Raw genomic sequence first — 18,137 nt, 5'->3', positions numbered from 1 at the left:
TGGCCCTTACTTCCATGCTGGCTGCCTTCATTTTTGCAGTATTATAGATGCTAACAAAGCCAGGCCTGAAGGAACCACCAAGCTGTATGCATCAAATAAAATTCCCATTACTGGGAACAAGAGCGCCCTGTGCATGTTATATTTTCATCCACAATAATCGGAAATGGAGCAGAGCAGGGACTTGGGTCTGGGACTCCCTCCCTAGGCTTTCAAGTATTTATTCTCCTCCGTAAATCAGAGCTTTCCCACCCTTTCTCTTCAGTCAGTTCCAAATTTCAGCCAAAAGCCACTACTTCAAATTCTTCCTTCCCATTTTGCTGCCCAGAGTCAGGGGTCAGCTGAGGTACCACGGCGACAGCCAGCACACCCAGGACTCCACAGAGCTACAACCCACAGGGTAGAAATTTCTCTTATCAAGAGCAACCCTGGCACTCCAGCCTGAATTTAGACCCCAGCAAAAAGCTGTCCTTTTTCTACTAACGCACTGCTCGCTGCAGGATTTCTGTGCATTGCACTGTCAGAAGAGATTCCCTGCAGCGACAGGCTGATTATTATCTACAGCCACTACAGGAGGAAGCTGGGACACAAAGAAATTATGAAACTGGTTTCCAGAACAGTGGCTGAGCAGCTCTCAGTACGAACCCCCGTCTCAAGTGCACTCAGACAAGTCATACACTTCCCATGCGTTGGCCTTCCTCCTCACTCTGTATCCCTCAGCTCTTGTGCTTCTGAATAAAACAGAAGTCCCATCTTACAATTAACCAAAACGTCCCAACAGACAGAGAAAAATCACATTGCTCTGCAGGATGTGCCTGGGCCCCCACTGCCCTCGAGGTGTCAGCTCATGGCAGCATCTACCAGATAAGACTAGCAACAAGCTCATGTTCCCCACAAAAGAGCACCCCAAAACTTGCCCATGCTCCGTAGGAACAGCAGAAGTCCTGGGGTGCTCCACTTAAATCAACAGGCTCAAGACTTGTCAGCTTGGCTCAGATGCTCTATTCCATTTTGATATGTGGTTTTAAGTCCTCTGCTCAGCTTTTGAGACAGATTGACTAAATCAGAGAGTGATTTGGGTGACTTTCTGGAGGGTATGTGGTTTGAAAAGAAAAATAGCCCCAAACAACAGTAAAGAAAACCTTAGGCTGGACCAGGAAAGGGTCTGGGCTGTGCACATCTTCACTCTACCTTCTCAACCATCTCAGCAGGAGTTTTTAGAGAGGTACACCATAACTTACAATCCAGAGGGACTTCGATGGCGCTGACGAGGTGATGAAGGTAGAGAGCAAATGCTATTCCTGCGCGGGTGAGGTGGTGTCTTTGCATGACCATTTTGGATGCCTGGGCAGTGTCAGGACCTCAGTTGTGACCCCTGAGGCGAGCAGACCAGCGGCGCGCACAGATGGATCCTCAGCTGCAAAACGAACACAAACCCAGTGGTCACCGAGCCGTTTACAGCTCCGTTTCTGTCATCTTCCTTTTGGCAACTGTAGAGAGAGAGAGTTTCCAAACCAGAAATATTTGTGGGGAGGGATGAAAGGGTGAATAGTGCCATAAATAGTTTCCAGGCTCTGGTGACCCAGGTACAAGCCTGTGGTCACTGTCCTCCCAACCTCTGGGTTGTTCTGCTGACAGAAAATCAGCCTCATGGGGTTATTTGTGCTCAGAGGTCTCCGATGGAAGGAGAAGGACCATGCTTTCTCCTGAAACCAATGGAAAGTTACTCTGAGCAACTGAATACAAAAGCAGCAAACAGTCCCCATAGGATGAAATAAAAAGGATGATTTGCTGGTTAAAAAAAAATGTATTTCATGCAGAAGTACTACCTAGCAAACACCCTCTCCCTCCAGGATGAGCTCTGACTCCACATGCAGCCCGGCAATAGCCGGGAGCCGGCTCCAGGGGACCCCCATGCACCAAAGAGCCTGTCACTGAGCCAGCACAGCTCTAGCAGGAGTCAGGGCACGGTGGGACCTTCCCCAACTGGTCTCTAAATGAGCCCGTTTCCAACCGGGCTCCAGCTGTTTTCCTCCCCAGAGAGTCCCTGGGACTCCCAGGTTATCATTTGCATTTTCCATACACATATCTTTTACTTTGCTGTTAATAAACCAACAGATCAAATGCAGATTAAAAAAGAGCAGAAAGGAGGATAAATGATCTCGTCTGTACAACAAAAGCCCCCTTAGAAAGGCCGCTGTGGCGCAGAGGTTGCATCACAGCTGAGTTACAACTCCCTGTGATAGAGTTATAAAAAGGGCATCAGCCGTGCAGACAGTTCTCTCTGCTAAGAACAAAAATAACACCAGGGCAGCAAGCAGTGGAAAATCCCCAGCCTTGCTCCGCGCCGCTCCTCCTGGCCCTCGCGCAGGCTCTTGCCGAGGTGGGATGTCGCCAGGCAGGGGAGCAGCATGAAAAGGCCATTTGGCAAGCAAGGAGAGCCCGTCTTCATGAAATATAAATCACCGGCTGCAGCTTTGGATGCTGCTACCCCTTCAGCTGTTCCCGAGCCCGGCACGAAGGAAGTGCGGGAGGGAGGGGGGGACCCAGCACAACAGACAAAACCTGGCGAGCGCGGGGCTGCCGGGGGGCTCCGGGTACCGCAGGGAACGCTGCTGGGAGCCAGCGAGGAGCAGATGTCACGGGAAATAAACAGCCCTGACACAGAGCCCAGGGAGCTCTCCTAATCCCAGACAGGCTCAAACAGGCGCAAGACAACTTTTAAGGACACTTTTCCCCGTTACCCTTATGGGGAACAAGATGTGCTTAATGGTTTCTCCATCCAGCCCCCCTCACCACCCTGCTCGGGTGCGATCGGGGTCTCTGGGTCCTCGCTCTTGAGCTGAAGCCCAAAGGAACGTGCCGTCTCAGCGTGTCCCAGTTACACCAGATGACAGATTGTAGGTTGTGAAGGGGCTTGGAGGGGCGTGTTGCTTTGATCTTTTTTGCTCGTTCTAAGGATTTTCCAATCCAGCTGTTGCAATAAAAATAGTTGAAGGACAGAATAATTATAGGACTGGGCCAGTAATTAAAGACGTGTCCGGGACTTCTGCAGTCCTGTGATCAGGTCATGCTGAACAAAGCTTTTCAAATTACTTCTTTAGCTTTCTGTCTAAGGGAAGACATCGTTTTGATCTGTAGCCTTCATTTTTCAAAGCGGTTCATTTCTCCAGTTACAGCTTAAAATGAGTAATGGATTAGCTGGTTTTATGCCTTTCAGTTACTAAGCACAAGTCTGACTTATGAACTGAATCAGCCAATACTGCAACCAGAGATTTAGCAAGGCTAAGATTTCCAGTGTCCTTACTACGCTCACATACTGATGCTTCACCTCACTATCACAAAGTGCTTTAAACCCCTCTTCATTCACAGACGTACGGGAGGGAAGGCACAAGACAGCAGGCATTTACACAGCGCACATCTCTACGTGCTGCTTGGAGCCCAAAAGGTGAAGAATATGTTGTTTTCTTTAGACTGGGTACTAGTTAGCCTGAAAGAAATGGCTGTGACATGAAGGAGTAGGTTCCTGGCACAGACGCTTGGGAGATATTTGTACATACATGCATGTTGCATTAAATGGGAGTACAGAAAGGGCTGAGCCCAAACAACAACACATACAGCATTCACGGGAGATATCCATGCAGAAGAGTATATCTGACCCACCATCACATGCACTGCGACTGTAAAAGGGCTATCCATGTCACGAAGAGATAAATTTGCAGATAACTTTTGAGCTGCAAAAGGGAGAAGCAGGGACACGGTGGCTCTGAACCAAAACTGTGGGCAGAGCTACGTGGGAACGACCCCGGGTGCTTCCAGTGCTGGTAGACCGGCCAGGGAGGACGACCCGTCCGGCACGTCCCTGTGGAGCGGCACCGACCGACAGCAAATAATAAAACCCACGACAGGGCACACACCAAATGCGTCCCCACTTTTAGAAGAGCGAACGCCGGGCACCCCCAGAGCCCCTTTGTCTCGGGGGAGATGTGGGTGCGACTCGCCGCACATCAGGAACAAGCCGCCGCCGTGCCGGCGCGTGTAGGTGGGTGCTGGGGACAAGCAGTGCCACGAGCCCCCGGCCGCGCAGAACACAGCCCCCATTGTCAGGGCTGCTCCTCGCCCGGGGACAGGGACATCTCCCCAGCACAGAGGGCTGGCGCTGCGGGAGGGACATGAACGTGCTTATCTGGGGATGCCAACAGTTGTGAAGCTGTCTGATGGCTTCATCTGAGACTGACCCAACCCAAAAGGGCCCACGCACAGGGGGAGATGAGACCTCTTCTTCCCAGACTTTGCATTTCTTAATCATTGCTCCTAGCCCTGTTGTGCAACACTGGAAAGATCTGACCCCTGCTCAAAGGGCAGAACAAGCCCATCAACCTCACATCTGCAGCCACCTCATGGGATGGCCAGAGCCATGAAGGCAGGAGGGTTGAGTCTGAGGATGCTCAGGAAGTCTCTGAGCTGGCTGGACACAAAACCCATCTGAAATCTGGGCCCGTAATGTTTACTAAAAACACAACACAGAGCCAAAATCTCACACAAGTAGTTGTGACATTGTGATGCCATCAAATAGGAATTTAACTGCTTAAATGCATTTCTCATCCAGCATTGATCCTGCACCCGAGCACCAACAAAAGCCACATCCCTGCTCCACTTTTCTCCAGCTACAGGCAAGGCAGCAATGAGATGGACTCAGATGCCTTTTTCCCCAAATACTTACCCAGAGTTCAGAAATGTTTTTCAGACTTTTTGGTGCTTTCCATTTCCCCCACAACCTACTGCAACATCATTTCTCAGAAACTGTTAGCCTGGATTGAGAAATACATTCCAGATCTTGGCCCAGACTTCCCTCCAGATGCATCAGATACTTTAGTAAATACATTTTTCTCTGGACAAAAGCACGAGTAACCCCAGGACAGGACCTCTAAAACTAGCAACCACTCCTCTTGGCAAAATCCAACCAAATATCCACATGGTGGGGGGCCCATCTGAAATCAAGACGTGGATGTGCAACCTTAACTCTGCTCCATTTGGAGCCTCTCTCCTCTCTGAACAGGCACTGGAGGGAAAAAAATTAAATGCAGGAAAGACAAAAAAAAGGGATGGACACCTGGGGATGATGGAAACACCCTCAATGGGACAATTAGTCCCAGGACTGAAAATACAGATGCTGGGACTCAATGACAGCGGTGCCTGCCCCAGCTGAGGGCTGAGAGACCAGGATGGGAACTGGATGGTTTGGAGAGAATTTATGTTTTCTACAGAAAAGTTAGCCACAGAATTTACTCTTGTGCAGCATTCAGGGCAAATTAGTTTGAGAGACAAAGAAGTTTCCAGAAGGAAACATCTTGCTGCGCATAGGACATCCTGCATTACAAAACACATGGGCAGAAGACCGTATCCTGACATCATGGGGTTTCTGTTCTATTTTAAAGGCAAAGAGTGACTTTGTGGCACTGTCAAATGTTTTCCAAACAAATCTGGGTTTTCAAATGATGGCGCAGAAGGTAAGCAACTACCCCAAGGGTTGGTGGAGTCAAGAGGAGGTACAAAGAGTCAAGGGGTGTCGATGCTTGTGTGGCCTCAGAGTCCAGCCTGGCCCCAGGGAGCCCCACATGCCCCCACTGGCAGGGACAAGCCCCTCCTGACACCATCTCCCAAGAGGTGCTGACGATCACACCACCCACCAGGCAAATGTGCCTTGATTATCCGAACAGCCATGTGGTGAATGGGATGCCACTGAAACTATACCTGGCCCGTGTGCTGTTACGGGGTCATTGCCCTGCTCTGCTGCAAGTTTCACGCTCTCAAGTTTCTCCTTATGTAAAGGCACCACTCACATACCAATAATTAAAACAGAAAACACACCCAAGCACTTTGTCTTTAAGCCACAGAAAATCTGCAGCGAAAGGGAAAAAAATCAGCTTTTAAAATTCCTTCAGGTCCTTCTCCAGCTCTTAAGAGCACGACTCCAGCATCAGGAGTGCTGCGGATGGTGCCACGAGAGAAGGGTTTCTCTGCAGGCACTGCCTCCTCTCTTCACAGCTCCTTGGGGACGCCAAGCCAGCACAGCGGGCTGCGTACCAGCCTGGCAGAGCTGCAAACCTCCACAGCCGTATAGAAGAAACTTTGAATCTCTATTTCTCCAGGCACATGTCAATTTAACATGTACATTGCCTCCTCCCCGCCTTGAGATGGGGGAAATCTCTCCTTTCCACAGATGGCGGAGAGCTGCGCTAACGAATCCTCACATCCCAGTCCCGGAGCATCCCTGCTTCCCCCCGCACCGGCGAGCCAGAGCTCCCATCTGCTCAGCACCAACAAGTTTCCCGCTGGCTTTGATTGGTATGGCCAGGAGAGGCGGGAGCGGGCAGCAGAACGCGGCCGGACCAGGCTGCCGACACGCTCCGCTCATTAACGGAACACAAACCACATGCCCCGTAATCCGCTCGCTGCTTCTCCAGCCGGGCTCCAGGCTTCTCCATCAGAGCTCCATGGCTTCGCAGCACGGCAGGGCAAATGATATATGAAAATATCTCCCTCTTGCTGCAGAGACGCAGTCCTCAGTGAGAACCCGCTTCAGGCAGCAGAAGCCTGGAGCCCACTCCACCCCCACAAGGCTGATTTGGCCAAAACTTGGCTCTTTGTCATAATTCCCAAAACCACATCCCTGCAAAACACAAGATGCAGGATGTCCTGCCCCAACCCCGCTGCCCTTCATCCTGCTCTGGGGAAGCTGGGTACACTGAGCAGAGCCCGAGGATTTCCCCCAGGTGCACTAACAACACCAGGGAAGGACTGAAATTCATTGCCTTCTCAACAGCTTAATGAAATGAGGCCCTCCGGAATAAGGATGGAAACAAATCCCTTCCCTGTAGCCCCAGTCCTGCAAAACAACCGCGGGCATGAACTCTGAGGCGGAGGGAGGGCTGTAGACCAGACACAGAAATGGTAAACAAGGGGAATCTCTGGTTGAAGTTAAATAAAATTAAATAAGTCCACAATGAAGGATTGTTTTTAATCAGCTCATTAGGTCCAGCAGGACGCTTTCAGTAGTAATTAGGCATTTATCCTTATTTACGGTTGTAAGAGGAACAGTAAAAGCTGAGCAGCTAGTGTTCCCAAGAAGGTTCCTACCGCACCATTTAATGCATTTCAGCTGCTTAACTAACACTGATTGAATAGCACAGAGCCAATGTTTCCACAAAGAGAAAACCCTTTTGGTTTCAGATAATGAAAAACATTGATTTAGAGGGAATACATGTATGTGATTCCCTAACAGTGACTAGAGGTTTCATTTTGCTCCTGCTCCGTGCAGGTTCTCTGTGGCCTTCCCCCCACCATACCTAACACATCAGATGGGTTTCCAGGTTGCTGATTTCCAGGACATAAATCTACACCCCTCTTTTTTTTTTTTTTTTTTTTTTCTGGCAGTGATGGGACTTTGTCACACCTGGTAAAAGCCCCCATGCAGGTGCCAGCCGAGCCTGACACCCCATCAGAGGAACTGCTCCACATGGGTGAATCCCCCTCAGGGGATTCCCACCCTGCAACACAAAACCTGTGCGATACGGACGGACACATCCACACACCTTTTCATTTCCCCGGTCGTACGAGGATAAAGCACACCCATAAATGATGTACGTACAGCCCCATCCCTACAACGTGCATAAGCAGCCATTCAAAGCAGATGTTGCATCACAGTGCAGAGGTCCGTGGAAAGAAGAAAAGAAACAGTCGTGAAGAAGCAAAGAAGTGATCGCAAAGGCAAGACATGATCATTTTGCATTTCCATCCCAGGGATGGGCCGTGCCCTTTCCTGGGGACAGCCAGCAGCGCGTGGGGAGGGCAGCGCTTCCCGCTGGCCTCTGTTTGGAGGAGAGAGAAGCGCTTTGTGTCTGTTCCTGAGGTTGGGTACGGCTTTCACAATTGTTCTGAGAAACAACTGTCAGAGCAAACACCAGAAAATTCATTTGCATCTCGTCTTCTCCACCTTAAAAATAATCATTCCCATCCTTTCAGCAACTAATACTTCAGACCTACGTACCCTCTAATCACAGGCAAGAAGGAAAGTCAGGCTTGTCATGGGAAACAGGTCCTAGGCTAAGATTATTGATGGTCCAGTGTCTGCTGACAATCATTTTCTACGCTCGCTGTAACCCCAAAGGAGTCCCTCAACACATCTTTGCTCCCGTCCTCTGAACAAAAGGACATTTCTCAGAACACGACCTGCAGCAGCAGAGGTTTGCAGAGACAGGCACGTTCGACACCATCACTTCCAACCCTGCATAAAAACCCCGGGCAGAGCGATTTGTCCAGGACAAGTGCCCATATACTCCTCCCATTACGTTTTCAGCACATCTTTAAGAAACAGATCTTTAAGGAACACGTGCACAGGCTGTTTCTCGCAGCCCCTGGTTTCTTGTCTCACTCCTCCACGGGATTTTTGCCATATGCTGCATTTTCCTTTCACTCCCTGTAACTCTCCTGCCTCGCACGTGGGTGAGTTCTCAATCCCAAACCCTGCAGGCTGTAGGCATTTTAAAAGAACCGAGCAAACAAACAAGCATTGAGAGAAAGCGCCGTGATAGCACCAGGAACAAGGATGGCTTCCTAAAGGCACCCACCAGCACATGCCAGGAAGAGCCGCAGCAGCATCCCCCCAACTCTGCACAGGGCAACACGTGGGAAGTGGGAATGAATCCATCAATCCCCTGAACTTTAGAGCTGATGCTGGCAGTAAGGATTTAGACTTTAGCTTGTCTCCATAGCTATCAGCCAGCCAGAGCTCACCCGACCTTCCTCCTGCAGCACTCTCGAGTCGGGACCAGCTGCACCCAGGCTCCAGTTTCAGAAATATTTAAAAAATGCAGGAGGAAGGAGATAATTGTGCTTGCTGCTATTCAGAGCATTTTGCAGCATTTGAGTGCAGACAGTGGTCACGCTTTCAGGAGGCAACTCATTCCCTTGCAGAGCTGCCTGTCACTACTGAGAGAGACTCCAGGGACAGTCTCAACCTATCGCAGTCATATCTCAGCACTACATAAATGTGAATTAATTTATTATCCTGTGCTTCTGGTAATGTAAGGAAATACTTTCAATTCTATTACACAGAGGAACTCTAGTCGGGAGAGGTTAAGTATTACTCCAAGGTCAGACAAAACATATAGCATGAGTGGGAAATGAGCTGAGATCACCAGAGTAACTCAGTTTAATCAGAAAATACCATTTAACCTTTACAGACCGGTCACAGTCAGGGGAAAAAAAAAAAAAAAAATAATGAAAAAGCATGAAACTTGCCATGGAAGACTATGACGTGGCCTTTGCCAGCCGGCACATCACCCACCAGCCCGTGCCGTGCCCCCGCGGCAGCTGGGAACTGGCCCCGCGACAGCTGATCCTCAGGCTGCTGGGGCTGCTCCGGGGACCCGCGGGGCACCGGGTCACACCAGCCCCACTAATCAGCTTCCCACCCTCCTGGGGAGCTGCTTCTTCCCACATCTTTTCCTTTCAGCAGCAAGAGTGAGAAGCGAGTAAGAAACAAAACAATTCATTGGAGTTATCCTTGGTAGAAAACAAAGGGGCTCCAGAGCATTGTTTCTGCACTGGTTGCATCTTGAGCATGACGTGGCTTTAAGGAAGACAGGGTGGGCTATAACTAAGATGAAAAAGCAATCATTTTTACTTGTTATTTTGAGGTGAAAATATTTAACAACTCTCCTTATATTGCAACCTGTTTGGGAAAATACATTTACTTCATTAGGATGTGGCTTTGTTTAAGGAAGGGAACTGGTGTGAAAAATATGGATTTAAAAAAAAAATACAAGTGGGAAAGTTTCTCAAGGAGAAGCTTTAAGGGGCAGTTTTAGGGCACAAGACACACTGATGACACCCATTTTAGTGCTGCACAGGATCCTGCCTGCAAACACTTCACCTGGCAGCGGGTGATCCTGGGGCTGGTCCAGGAGCTTCTCAATCACCATTTCTACACCAAAGCAGGAGCCCCAACAGCCAAACCGCAAAGAGGCTGTCGGGTGGTGCCTGTGAGGAAGACTCTGGGCACTTTGTCCAGTTCCTGATGGAGCAGCACCCACACTCAAACTTGACCTCAACGGCAGCGCTGCCAACCTCCCCCCTCCAGGAATCTCAGGAGAGACTGAGATCACAGGGTCCTCACAGGGTCCCGGTCCCCTGCCCTCACAGCAAAGCTCCTTTCCAGGCCACCCATCCCACACTGCTCGGGGGAAGCATGACAGACCTAAGAGCAAGGGGGGACACCCAGCCTGCGAGCGGTTAATGTCTGCCTCCGCTGTGTCCCTCGGCCACCCCTCCCAGGGACAGCAGCATCTGGCCCCTGGTGATTAGCCAACTGCTAATCACACAGAGCAATAGCTATAAACAGCAACTGGAGAACAGTTCGTGCAGCAATCGCCCTGGAAAAGCTGCCTTTCCCCTTTCTGGCTCCCACGCGAGTCTGTTCCCCTTCCCTCTGCGGGGCACAACCCCGAGGAGGAGCACACAGACCCAGGGGTCTGCAGCAGGCTGAGCCTCTCTAACAAAGACGATAGATGCAACGCCCAGAGAGAGGCAAGAATATGTTCTTCTAATTGCACAGGGCCAGGAGATGGTCTGGCTTGAATTCATTAAGGTCACCAACCCTTGCCTCCCTACTTGTACATAGGTCATAACCTGCACCTCGTCCACACCAGTCATGTGCCTTCAGATGCTTGGGGGGGTGGTCGTGGCAATGGGCAAAGCCACTTTGGGCAGAGAACCCCAGTGCTGACCTTCTGCTGCCCAAGGAGCTACCAGACATGAGAGCGAGCCAACGCTGATCCCCACGCCTTGCGCCGCAGACCCGGCTCTGAAGGCAGCCTGCAGCTCTTGACCCTGCAAAGCACTTTCCTCCTGCAGCTGCTTCTTGTTGATGACAGCAAATAACGGTGACCCAGGCAGGAGCTGTGTCTCGGCTCACGTCTCGGCAGCGCTCCGGACGAGGCTGCAGCGAGGGTTCAATAGCCGTGAACTGGCCGAGCCTCCCAGACGCACGCTGCTGGCTGCAGTCAATCCCCGTGGCTGGAGGAGACCGCAAGCCCTGGCAGAGAACATACTGCCCAGGCACGGTCCCCTCCCTCAGTGTTTCATTCAGTTAAAAAGCTCAGAAGGCCAGCAAGATGTTGTGTCTACATTTGGTCATGCAGAAATCCCAGGAGGAAAAGGGTCCCACAGGGTCCCAAGGGCACGGAGAGCTGCCCTGCCCCTGTGAGAGCATCTCTCACACCCTCAAACCGTAAACAAATGGTGACTTATTCACAGGTGCCACCACAGCCCCTCTTTGGGATGTGCCACACGAGCTGCCTACACACAGTGCCCTGCTCAGCTGCACCCAGGGTCACCAATGTGCACGCCCTGACACCACGAGAAGGGTTTCCCCTTGGCACGGAGGGAAAAGGTTAACGAAGCAAAAGGGCCTGACCCGAAGCGTGCGGGTGCCCTGAGGGTTAAAAGGCCCTTGGCTGCTCCTATAGCAGGAAGCCACTTTGGTAAAGAAATGAATTGGAATATTTGTGTTTCTATCTCATATTACTGAGGTCCTGGGCACTTGTGATCACTAAAGAGCCTGAGAAAAAGCCATCGACCCTTCCATTACCCTCTAACTCCCTCCCAGGGACCCCCAGAGCCCTGTTGAGTCCTTTAACTGGCAGGAATCTTCCTTTCAGCCTCAGCAGGGTCCATACCGCAGCCCAGAGTGGTCCTCAGCAGCGATGAGAGCTGCTGTGCCCCTGCCCACAGCCAAGGTCCCCAGTGCCCCGGTTTCGGTGGGCGGGCAGGGGCAGCACTGCCACAAGTGAACCCGGGGACAAGGGTGAGCTGCGGGAGCAACGTGGGAGCATCCCTGGGCAAACGTGGCGGCGGAGGGACCCGGGAGAGCCCTGGTCCTGCCTGCGCCTCTGCAAACAGAGGCTGTTTATTCCATGGGTTTTCCTTTCAAACAATTCACCAAGATTTTTTATTTAGCAGATGGAAAACAATTGCATTAGTACAGACTACCCTTGATTTTATTAACCCAAACACTCCCTCCATCAGGGAAATGCAGTTATTTCAGTACCACAACCAGAAGGAAGGTGAATACTTCTGGGGTTTAGGGTTGAAAAGCAGAAATAGCTGTGCCAGGGCAGCCATCCTGGAGCTGTGCAGGCAGCAAGGCCAGGCTGGGGGCAGAGCCGAGCTCTTTCAGACCTGCCTGCAGCCGTGGGTGCTGTTAAGGGCACACTGAATGGCTGCAATTATTCAAGTGCTGAACATTCCCCACTGCAAATTACAGTATTCAAAGGTGAAGAAGGACTTGAGCACAAAGGCTTTTATTTTCAGGGGTGGTGTAAGCCCAGAAGAAGAGCTGGGACAAGAGCTACCAGGAGGAACAAGGAGGGTTTTGCCCTCATGAAAAGGAGGCAGAAATGGCACCGAGGGCTGTGACCAGCTCTGAGGAGCCAATGGGCAGCAGCACGAGGCAAGTCCTTCTGCACCTCCTCAGAGGACTCGGGGAACAAAGCAGGACTCTGCAGCCGCCTGCCCGCACATGAATGCACCTTCCGAGAAGCTGGAAATGCCACGTTCCCCGCGGGAACACAACACGGCACAGGCTGACGGTACTCGGCAGAGATGCTGAGGTCCTGCTGCAGCCCATGGGTGTTTCCCTGGGTGTGCAGGCTCTGCTCCTCCTTTACAGTCTCCCCCATCCTTTTCGCTGCTTCCAGCAATGCTCCTGACCCGTCCCCTTCAACCACCACCCCCTCAGCCAATGTCCCCAGTCACCATCTCCCCCTAGTCTGTAACCAGATCAAACACACGGGTGTCACCAACAAGGCAGGAACATGCCTGCTGATGATTAATCCCGTAAGTGAGCTGTATTTACAGACACCAGCTCTTCCCCAGAGCCTGGCCGAGGGCCCTCAAGCTGTTGTATCACCTTACAGCTAGTCATGACATGCGGGCAGCTGCCAGACACCGTGTCCTCCACCCACTGCCCTTACACCAGGCAGCCTCCGCTGTGGCTCTCCCAGACCACGTCCTTATGCCAGGTATCAGCCCAAATCCAGAGATAAATCTCCCAAGAAGAGTCAATGTAGGTAATTAAGCTGCTCTGCTTCTCCCAGACACAGACTTGGAACACACCTGGTTCCCACGTTCTGCAAAATGCCTTTGACATTTAATTTCAAACCCCAAGCGCTTTGGCAGCAGTGACAGAGCAAAGCAGCAGCAAATCTGACATTTCATCCCTGAGCCATCTGACGTACAACCTTTAGACGAGACCACAGCACAGAACGGTTTGGAGAAATTGGAGGGGACCAAGAAAGGTAGGGCAGTTCTTCAAAACCTTGTATAAAAATGCAAACAACAAGGCTGTCTAGAAGTCTGCCCCTTTCAGTAGCACTGGATTTGCTTTTGCAAAAACACTGTGTAATGGGTTTTCCTTGCCCTGTGCACACTTAGACCCTAATTACACGTGAGGAGTCACAGGAAGGAGATCATTACCCCTCCTCCACACTCCCTTAACAAATCACATCACTACAGTATAACTGAGCTCATGTCTGACAAATCTGATTTTTGATGACTGCCCACCTGCCATAGCTTCACAAATCTTCACAAAAGATTATCTTTTACTGGACTATTCTGAAGGCATAAAGTGTGTCTTGCAAGGATTTTCCAAAAGGGCAAACCAAGTATCACAAATCCACATTTTTAGCCAGTTTTCCAAAGGAAAAACCCTCCCTGCACTAGTTGGCTTTCAACTGGTCACTGCCAATAACTCCTCAACCCATTTCAAATCCAGCTGGGGAACCCTTTGCCTCTGCTACAGACATTCAATTCCTCCAAGTTTAGTGAAAATGGCTTGTCAGGGAGCTTTCACCTTATGGGATGGACATCCATCCAGGAGACTGATGCACAGACTTTGTTAGTTATGCCATTAAAATCAAGCCAGCCCCACGGCTCTGGGTGCATCCCCCTGCACCCACCCACCACCCCAACCCAGGCAGGCTGGACACCTTCACTCCCCCTTCCTCCCTCAGACCCCACCACCAGCATTTTCAAGGGGTCTATTTCCCAACGGAAGCAGTTGGCGACCCAAAGTTAACGGTCTATGTGTCTCCCACCACCCGCCTGTAACGTTTTGGTGGCCCTGTTCTCACTGCCTGTCCTCAGATGTGAAATATTGACAGCCTTTGACGACAGACAGCACGTTTTAGCCTGATATAGCAGAGATGCTGTGAAATCACACGTTATTTATTACCCCGAGCTCACAACGAGAAGGGAAACACCATTCTCTGGTATTTCTCAGCAATGCCTTTGCAAGTTTGCCAGCACGTTTTCACATTAGTCTGCATAAAATTCTCACCCTTCGCAACACGGGCATTAATATTGCCGGCACAGTCACTCCATCTGCCTTTTGAGCCCCCTCCAAGACAGTAATAAGTTAATCGGTAGAAGCATTTGGCTTGTACATAATGAAGTTGGCACAGAACCAGCTTTTAACCTTCAGGACCAAGTACAGGATGCAGGATAGGGATTACTTGTTTACTATGTTTAAAGAAAAAATAAAAATAAAAGGGATGTGTATGCATATTAAAAGTCCAGGCTGGTGCTTAGTATTTTAAAAGAGTCAAACTGAAGGCAAAGGCAGCAAAGCTGCGCCCAGCACCCTGGTGTGGAGTTTCTCCCGCGGGCTTTGTTGGAGAGGAGCTGCCCCTCAAATCTGCTGTCACCGACACCCACGCCGAGCCGGCGGCTGTAAAAATGGGAAGGCAAAAGCAACCAGTTCATGCCCTGAGAAGGTGCAGATGGGCACAGGAACAGTGTAGGTGCCAGCGATAAATAAGCAACGGGAGAAAAAAAAAATAAACCAGCTGCAGGAGTGACCATTGCTTGTGATCTCCAGCTGTGCGAGATCAATCCCCCGACTACCAGCACTATTTAGCTGGGAGGTCAGTTTGAGCCAGGGGATGCACGAGCTAAGGACCGTTATCATTTCCGACATCCCACAGGCTGGAAGATGTGAAACCCGTGTCCTACAAACCCTTGCAAATACAAATCTCTCGCTGACAAGCAAGGGAAAGCTTCACTAGATAAATAATGGAGTTTAAAGACAAGCAGGAAACAAAGGAAAGGAAAACTTCAAAATTTAACTATTCCACTGTCTCCTACCTCATCTCAAATTCACCCAGGCAGCTTTGCATCGTGGGGGTGCACTGCTGCAAATGTTAAATGCAAAATATCTTTGTAAAAGCCGTTAAAACACTGTAGCTGCCAGAAACAAGGGGTAATGAGAAGGGATTGGGAACAAAGGGCTGGATCAGCAATTTCCTCGAGTTCTGTATGCCAAAGTTTGAGCTGGGATCTGGCTTTGGTTTTCTGGTAAAATACTTAAAAACACTTTTCCCCCACAGTACTCAGGGAGAGGAGAAATGATCCCACGGTAACACCCCAGCTCACCTCTGGCCGGAGCTGCAGAGGGAGCATCGGGGTGGCTGGTGCTCAGCACTGCACTCGGCCAAAGCACCCCAACACTTCCTGACCCCGAGCCGCACTGCCAGCCCCCTGGCCACGCTCCAGCTGGGCAGCTGCCTGCGCTGCCTGCACCGCTGCCTCAATAGGGTCAGGAGGAACCAGCGCTCAGCCAGGCACCGGGCTCGGGGCACGACGGGTCCCAGGGCTTTTCAAAAAAACTCCCAAAGCTCCTTCCCTTGACTTCCCCCAGGACAGAAGAGAATATAGAAATGCAGAGCATGTTTCACATTGGCTAATGCAATACGGAAAATAGTAAATGTTTTTCAAATGGTTTTTGAGTGAGTTGCTTCCCCTTTCTTTTCTAGCACAAACTGCTGATGTTTTCCAAGCAACATTATTCTTACGCTGAAGGAACTATGCAAGCTTGGGTTTTGTGTGGTGGCTTTGAGTGGAACAGGATCCAAAGGAAAGCTACACACTAACTTTGATTTAAAAATAGAGTAAATTTGAATTTAACCAAAATACACACAGAGAACCACAAGAAGCTGGATCACTGTAAAAGGAAAAAAAAAAAAATAAAGCAATACACCAATTCCAAATTTTCTAATATTCAGTGTAGTGCTGGGTCCAAGGTCCCCCGCCTGCTGTTCTTGCTTGCCCTCAAGAGCCAGGACCATAACGTATGCACCCGTACCACTGCTTGTGGCTGTCAGGCTTGAAGGTTAAGCCTGGTTTCTTCCACACTACCACACTGTTACACCCTCGAATCCCATCGAGAGCTAACAGCACTGAAGAGCCTAACCCATTTAGACATTCCTCCACTTTAAGACTTCGCTAGAAATGTTGATAAGGCAAGCATATGCTTACTAGATAGCTACGTTAAAAAAATCATCTCTCCCCAGAGATATTTTCACAGCTCATTTATTAAACCCCCTCAAAGAACAGGGGGGAGGAGCCAGCTTCAATTGTTTTTAAGCTATAACAAGCGATGAGAGAGTTCTGCTTTGCCTTCCAGCCTTGCTACTAGTTTCACTCCTAACAAGCTGCACTTCAAGGTGATTGCCCTTACTACACAAGCAGCTTTATTTCAAACCCTGTGTGAACAAAGGGGATGCTAGCCACAGGTCTGATCACTTCTGGGCTGATCCTGTGTCCCCCAGCTGCATCTTTATACCCAGTTCAACCAAGCTCGAGAGTTACACTCTAATTTAGGGATGGGATTTTCACACTCATTTGCAGACCAGCCCATGCTCAGTACTACAATATGGTAACGCAACACCATCCCCATCAGAAGGTACCAAGGCGCTTCTGTTAATGAGGTTTGGCTTGGTTCCAAGCAGGACTACTTGTTTTTTCTTGCCTGAATGTATATATAAAGGCATCAACAGCATTTTCCGGGTGCTCTTGTCAGAGGAAGAGTGTTTCTGCCTGGCTGCAGGAGGAAGGTGGGTGGCTGCAAAGGCAACTGCTACCTGGACAGCAGGCAGGGCTGGGAAGGCAGCTCTGGAGTGTTTATCACCATCTGAGAAGGAAATGCATTTGTAAAAACTTGCCTGAAATGTTGCTTTTACAAATGCAGACAGAGGAGCCGGGTCTGTACCATTTTGGAGGTGGGAAGATGCCCAAACCCTATTCCCCTGCAGACCTCGGCCCGCACTCACTTGGCAAGTGCTTCCCGAAGCGACTCACAAGCCTGTCAGAACCAAACCCATTGAAGCAGCTTGATAAAGCCAGAAATTTTTTCACTGCTCATAAAAGACTCCTTTTTATGATCTTACAATTACAAACAGCTGTTTATTTTGCTAGTTAGCTCTTTTAAAGCGTTCTTTCCAACGCATAATGAAAAGTGTCAGAGATTTTCCAGGAATTTTCAGAGCAGAGAAAGTTTGGCACTCTGTTATTTGAGAATCACTGAAAGGGTGCAATTAGCTTAAGAACAAGCATCTATTCTGGGTGGCAACCTCAGGATCCTTCCTCTGGCATCCAAACAGGCAGCATGTGACAAGTGGATGCCAAGCAGCCCAGAGCCTCCCTCCCGCTCAGGCATGCATACAATTCCATAATATCTGCCTCCCAGCCTTGCTCATAGCTCAGACAGCTGGTCAGAACCTGCAGGCATCTGTAACCCTTTGTATCCTTCGCACCGTTTGAGAAAGCTGCAGAGTTTCAGGAAACAGGAGCAAACCCAACGCAAGGCGCAGGCGGATCCTGCAGCCCGGTGCAGGCAGGGCAGAGGCAGGAATCGGGGCTCTCGCCTCTCCTGCCTGCAGTGTTTTCTACAGTTGTGAGACAAGGATTAAATTACAGTGGCATGAAATCAAATCAGTCCCTCATCCACCCCAACAGGTTTCCACCATCAAAATCCCAAGGAACGCAAGAGATGAGCTTTGAGGTTTGGAAAAACGAGGATCTCCATGAAGGTAGAATGAAGCCTGCAGGATTGAAACCTGCCCGAGAGCACGTGGGCAGGCACGAAAACCATTTAGGCTTGAGAGTGTCACTGAATCACACATCAAGACGAGAGCAGGATAGTTTGGAGCAGCAGACACCCTTGCAGGATGCCAGACCCCTTTTTGGGGGTTGCGAGCCCCCTGCGCTCTCCCCAGCCACTCGCTCGCATCCCCCGGGAG

At 50.3% G+C, this 18,137-nt stretch overlaps 1 protein-coding gene across 22 annotated transcripts in view; it reads right to left on the bottom strand.

The window, feature by feature from the left end:
* The window catches only part of NFASC (neurofascin), a 95,661-nt gene that overhangs the window by 56,996 nt on the left and 20,528 nt on the right, over positions 1 to 18,137 (bottom strand). For all 22 annotated transcript variants that reach the window (XR_012626339.1, XM_074849932.1, XM_074849939.1 and 19 more), the window contains exon 2: positions 1,239 to 1,414. Coding sequence is in view for 21 of the 22 variants with exons in the window: in XM_074849932.1 (XP_074706033.1) it covers positions 1,239 to 1,332 (94 nt within the window). In the remaining variant the exon portion in view is untranslated. The remainder of the gene's footprint in view (positions 1 to 1,238; positions 1,415 to 18,137) is intronic.

This window comes from Strix aluco, chromosome 25, assembly GCF_031877795.1.
Source record: "Strix aluco isolate bStrAlu1 chromosome 25, bStrAlu1.hap1, whole genome shotgun sequence".
NCBI classification, from domain to species: Eukaryota; Metazoa; Chordata; class Aves; order Strigiformes; family Strigidae; genus Strix; species Strix aluco.
The sequence above is the reverse complement of the archived record's forward strand: the minus strand, read 5'-3'. Positions and strand labels throughout refer to the sequence as shown.